Raw genomic sequence first — 5,488 nt, 5'->3', positions numbered from 1 at the left:
TTTTTTTTTTTTTTTTTTTTTTCAGTCTTTTACAGTGAATGAAATGAATTCAAAAGTTTATATCTTTCATACTTTTCACGATATTTTGTGACATTTTATGACAATTACATTTCGATTCCATCATGTTTTACACATCACGTCGTTTTAATTTATCATTACGAAACATATTTTAAATATGTGATGCATACTTATCCGTAAAAGAATATGACTCGAGTTAACAGAAAAAAAACTTGGAATCTTGAGCTATCAATCGTATATATATGTATATATATGTATATATATAAATTCGAAGAAGATAAACATTTGTTTATATTAATAATGTTTTCGTTCGTCGAATAAATTTGTTAAAAATTGTTATACATATAATTCAAATATCGATAATTCTGAAAAATTTAAAGACAAAGATTAAAAAAAATGTAATGATATCACTTCACATTTTAAACTCGAATACGGACTGATAGACGATGCGTTGTGTCGATCTGCTCGCAAGTAAATGAGCGACTGTCAGAGAATCAGTTGGCATCGTGAATGATGCAGACATCAAGATCTGCGCAGCCTTCGATCAATTTTTAGGCGATCGCGAATGCTAACGATCTTTATATATCTTTATCTTGTCATCGCACTATTTATCTCTTTTCTTAATGAGTAAACAATTCTAAAGAAATAGTTTTCCTATTAACGATAACGTAATTTTAACGTTAAACTTCTATTCTTTTCGAACGTTTTTCCTTTCACATATACGTTATCGTATCGTATATTTTATTTTGCGATTAATTTATTTTATTTATTATCTATTATTTACAAATGTGTGACTAATGTATAAAACGGGTATAAAACGTTTTTCTAAGTTCTAATATTTTTATTTGACACAAATTTTATAAAAGTATATTTAAAATAATATTGCAAATAATCGATTATAAGCATTTCTATACACGACATATCAAATATTAATTAATTAGAAAGACCTAATACATTAGCTCCATTGATCTTCTGTCTCGGTACTGTAGTTTTTGTTCTCCTCTCTATTATCTTCTATTTTAATAACACTTTGAATATCATCCACAACTACATATAAATATCTATACATATAATTACCAGATGTATCCTATAATTAAATTTTAAATTAATATCAAATTAAAAATCAATATAAAAATATTATTAAAATATTATGTCTTACTTCTTGCACTTCCAAGTGCACAGTTCCACGTCTTCTTATACCTTGAATATAAAATTTCATTCTCATGTGACGTATTCCATTTTTTTCAAAGATAATACGACTGAAATTATACGTATCATTAGCGATAATAAAAAAGATGATAATGGAAAATAATAATGAAAATAAATTTACCTTATATGACTTCTACGTCTACCCATTTCACCGTATGCTTTTATCGGTTCTCCAAGAACATCTATTATTTTAGGATGTTTAATACAGCGATCTAACGCTTTACTATATACACTATTTGGACTTTTACTGGAAAATAATTCATCAAAAATAATATAAAACATGAAAGCTGTAATTCCTATACCACCAATTATCACGCCTAAGTATCCAATAGATTTTGTATTCTCTTTGACTGAAATAAAAATAATAATCAGAGTAGCATCGATTTTTACATCATATATATTTTCGCAGATATATACGAAATTTACCTACATCCGCAAATCCAATTTGTATCTTATTCTCACGTTCCACAGGATCTGTTTTAACAATTGATTTCTTTGTGCAATAATACGCATTTTGTCGAAAATTAGAATTAATATTAAAAGTAGAGAGAATGCATACATTTTTCAAACTAGAGATTGTTACAAATCTTTTGTATAAAACATAATTGATTATTCGTGTTGATGCCATTTCCTAAAAATAATAATAAATATTATTTACGCAAGAGAGATAAATGACAATTATTGCAAAATATTGAATAATTTTGTTTACTATTACATGTAAACTAATTTAAAACTTTATGAAAAAAATTAATGCAAAATAATTAATAAAAATATTGAAAGTTAATTATAAGGATATTATTAATGTAAAACTGATTCTTAATATAAAATATACATTATGAAATACAATTGTAATAAAATTTCTAATTACACAAACATTGCACAATTTTTCGTATTATGTGTTAAAAATATTTTTCAATTATTCACTATTTAGATATTTCTTTTTTAAATTTTATATACCTATGTACGAATAAGAAATGTTTCATTTATAAAAATGTTAAGATTTGTGAATAAATATTTATAACATTACTTTAATGAAGACTCACTTTAAACAACACTTTTCTAACCTACAACCATGTTTCGCTACTTCATCGTCTATGCGAGAAATGAAACGATGTTAGGTTATGAAGTTGAAAAGATAAAACAACATAACCTGTCTTAAATGTTAGTGAGAGGTGACTAGTGAAATTATTTAGAAAACTTTTTAAAATTACGAAAAGAAATATATAATTATATTAATATTAAGATAGATAAAATTAATATTCTTAATGAAGACTGCTCCACATCAAAGGCTAGTTATGGTTGGCGATCGTGACGGGTAAATATATTCATTGTATTCTTCATATATTTTTTTATAATTTTATATTCTGTTTCTTCTATTATGTTTACTAAAAGTTCAAATTTTTAACTTTGAATAATATATATTTTTATTCTATTATTAATAATTCTCATATATTATTTTTTTTATTCTCTTTCTCTTCAATAATTTTTTTTTTATTTTTTACATTAAAATGATAATTAACCTTCTTTTTCTCTTAGGCTGAAAGAATTGCTACGTCGTCGATTAGTCGAATGTGGATGGAGGGATCAAGTAAAGTTAATCTGCAAAGAATTAATAAAAGAACATGGTCATGACATTACTTATGACAAATTGCTTTCGATGGTCACAACCAAAGCAAGAACACTTGTTCCAGATTCTGTTAAAAAGGAACTTTTACAGAAAATAAAAAATCAACTTATTGCTCAAGAAGAAAAATTAAAAATGTAATGATAAACAATGTTTATTTATCGATTTTTATTTTGTAAAAAGATATATAACTTTTAATTTGTAATTTAATGAGATTACGTACAAATATCATTATAATATTATATATTTTGCATTGCTATATTACACTATTACACTATAACATTAATTGATATAAACTTATTACTAAAAAATTATGAATAAAATTATATTTATACGAATTGATATCATTGCTTTCGTTATTTAATTATGAATACGTTTAATTATAAAATCATTATGTTCGTATAATTTGGAATCGAATATGAATATAAAAAACGATTTGAATACATTTGTTTCGAAGAAATATATTAATAAATTGAAATTGTTTAAAGTTCGAAAAGTATCGATATATACATTCATGAATTGCCGTCAGATGGAGGTATAGAGAGTTTTCATTGGAACTAGTGCAGAATTTTTTATCCACAGTTCAAAGAACCGCATATTTGTGTCAATAGTTTTTAATTTGCAATCATACAGTGATTATTTAAATTGTTTTTTAACGCATAAACAATGTTGATCAAAGTGAAGGTAAGAACATTGACCGGCGGAGATGGAGCTACAACATTTATAATCAGTTCTGAAAATATATTCTAACCTTGTTTCAGACTCTTACCGGAAAGGAGGCAAGTAGCTGCAAAATAATCTTATGTATTTTTAATGAGATTCGACGATATAATATATAAAATAATATTTATCGGTATACGTTAAGGAAAAAAAAAACAATTATAGAAGGAAAATCATCTATTCTAATATAGTTTAGTGCAAAATCGTGTTGTCAGTTAAAAATGTAAAATTTGACATTTGATGTATCACTAATAATGTATCGTTATTAATTAGAGTTTGTTTCATACGACAGATATATTTTTTCGCATTTATTGTTATTCACTATATATATATATTTTGCATTTCACAAATATATTTTAAATATATATATATATAACAAACAGATTTATATCTAAGTTTAATAGCAATCACAGATATTATTATTCTCATAGATTGAAATAGATATAGAACCTACAGATAAGGTAGAAAGGATCAAGGAAAGAGTGGAAGAAAAGGAAGGAATACCGCCGCAACAACAACGATTGATATTTTCTGGAAAGCAAATGTAGGTATTATAATTGAATATAGAAATAATTTACACAATTGTACAAGAGATAATTTCTTAAAGAGAAAATTGTGTTTAATTCATGTTTTCATTCGACATTACTTTTAATATGATATTCTTTAAAACATGGTGTGACACATAGCCCTACATTACAATAAGCGCAATAATAACGAGATTCCTTTCGCATTCCCTTAGATGCACAAACTTTACATCTTCTCGTAGCATTCATCTTCTTTGGTGTTGATGGAACATATTCTGGAAAGTGACTTTCTAGAGTCCTTATTGAATCTGAGTTGTATAGTTGCCCTGGTTTCCTTGTTCCTGTTCCATCAATTATGATATTTTAACATCATTTCTTCTTATTTTTCCTTGTCAAATATATATCTTATATGTACATAAAAAATAATCAGAATTATATTAATCAATACTCATAGCTGTATTTTTCTTTTTTTTTTTTTTCTAATTAATTGACGATTTTAAATGTGTGTTTACTAAAACAGAAAAGGAATTTGAGAGATGAAGATATAAAAAAAATTTTGTTGTCTTTTAGGAATGACGAAAAAACGGCGCAGGATTATAAAGTTCAAGGTGGATCAGTATTGCATTTGGTACTCGCATTAAGGGGGGGCTTATAATTATGACATTCCTTGTTCTGGAATGTATGTGTGTGTGTGTGTGAATATTACAGATTGTACAAGATCAACTACAAATATAATAGGATGCTTTCCAATGTTACATTCGCTGCGCTGTGTTACATTACAAGGACTTGTAATCGTCTTTGTTTCTCTATTTGATTGAACAGTTAAACATTTAGAGAATGTGAAATAAATATTTAATAAAATAATTTAGTTATAGACACCTAGTACTTGCTTAACCGATGTAATACTTATCTTTCTCTCTCTCTCTCTCTTTTCTCTCTCTCACTCTCGCTCGCTCCCTTTCTTTCTCTAGTATGATCTTATATATCTGTTATGGAAAATATTCGCATACAACAATTGTAGCATAAATCTGATTCTGCTAAGTTTTTACATTTCTTTTCTCGAAGCCCGAGACCCGATCCGAATTTGAATAAATTTTATTCGAAAATTTATTTATCTTATTATTTCATTAACAGTTTCTATGATATTTACTGTTATGGGTTGCCAAACTCCACTTTGTTTTGAAAAATCGTTGACAAATATTGCAGAACGCGGTAGAACTCTGCGACTCCTCGTGTCTCGATGTGATATGCCGTAGAAGGGCGTGCTGCGTTGTAAATGTTACACCGCATTTATCACAGAACGATCCTGGCGTATGTAAACTCCATCCCGGTATCCTTGTGTGCGTCTCTATAAATTTATTTCTTCCTATAACTAACGCTGCAATCATATCGT

General features: G+C 26.7%; 5 protein-coding genes across 10 annotated transcripts in view; 2 read left to right on the top strand and 3 right to left on the bottom strand.

Annotated features, from left to right (window-relative positions):
- The window catches only part of LOC102673591 (annulin), a 10,720-nt gene extending 10,193 nt beyond the window's left edge, over positions 1-527 (bottom strand). Inside the window, exon 1 of the mRNA XM_031508568.1 lies at positions 427-527. The gene's annotated coding sequence lies outside the window, so the exon portion shown is untranslated. The remainder of the gene's footprint in view (positions 1-426) is intronic.
- A 311-nt stretch (positions 528-838) lies between these two features.
- LOC102673799 (mitochondrial import inner membrane translocase subunit Tim21) lies at positions 839-2,544 on the bottom strand. 3 transcript variants are annotated; one of them, XM_006611811.1, is made up of 5 exons: positions 2,271-2,544; positions 1,654-1,858; positions 1,349-1,577; positions 1,178-1,277; positions 839-1,105 (listed from the first exon to the last, which is right to left on the bottom strand). In XM_006611811.1, the coding sequence occupies exons 2-5, from the start codon at positions 1,853-1,855 to the stop codon at positions 974-976; spliced, it is 663 nt and encodes a 220-aa protein (XP_006611874.1). In that variant the 5' UTR covers positions 1,856-1,858; positions 2,271-2,544; the 3' UTR covers positions 839-973. The 3 variants fall into 3 exon arrangements, with proteins under 3 accessions (XP_006611874.1, XP_031364429.1, XP_031364430.1); XM_031508569.1 differs by having other exon boundaries at positions 841-1,105; positions 2,185-2,333; XM_031508570.1 differs by having other exon boundaries at positions 841-1,105; positions 2,255-2,332.
- LOC102673935 (transcription and mRNA export factor ENY2) lies at positions 2,282-3,193 on the top strand. Its single transcript, XM_006611812.1, has 2 exons — positions 2,282-2,542; positions 2,764-3,193. The coding sequence occupies exons 1-2, from the start codon at positions 2,493-2,495 to the stop codon at positions 2,990-2,992; spliced, it is 279 nt and encodes a 92-aa protein (XP_006611875.1). The 5' UTR covers positions 2,282-2,492; the 3' UTR covers positions 2,993-3,193.
- A 169-nt stretch (positions 3,194-3,362) lies between these two features.
- Positions 3,363-4,971, top strand: LOC102674066 (NEDD8). The gene is made up of 4 exons (XM_006611813.2): positions 3,363-3,535; positions 3,613-3,630; positions 4,003-4,115; positions 4,666-4,971. Exons 1-4 carry the CDS (start codon positions 3,518-3,520, stop codon positions 4,748-4,750), a joined length of 234 nt encoding a protein of 77 aa, XP_006611876.1. The 5' UTR covers positions 3,363-3,517; the 3' UTR covers positions 4,751-4,971.
- Positions 4,157-5,488, bottom strand: part of LOC116185059 — a 5,024-nt gene continuing 3,692 nt past the window's right edge. For 2 of the 4 annotated variants that reach the window (XR_004149800.1, XM_031508571.1), the window contains exons 2-3: positions 5,246-5,443; positions 4,157-4,436 (exon numbers count right to left, since the gene is read on the bottom strand). Coding sequence is in view for 1 of the 4 variants with exons in the window: in XM_031508571.1 (XP_031364431.1) it covers positions 4,204-4,436; positions 5,246-5,443 (431 nt within the window). In the remaining 3 variants the exon portion in view is untranslated. Of the gene's footprint in view, positions 4,437-4,892; positions 5,474-5,488 lie in introns of those variants that run through there. The other 2 variants (XR_004149799.1, XR_004149798.1) reach the window with 2 other exon arrangements.

Source organism: Apis dorsata, unplaced genomic scaffold (genome assembly GCF_000469605.1).
Source record: "Apis dorsata unplaced genomic scaffold, Apis dorsata 1.3 scaffold_92, whole genome shotgun sequence".
Taxonomy (NCBI): Eukaryota; Metazoa; Arthropoda; class Insecta; order Hymenoptera; family Apidae; genus Apis; species Apis dorsata.
This window is presented reverse-complemented; position numbering and strand designations above follow the sequence as displayed.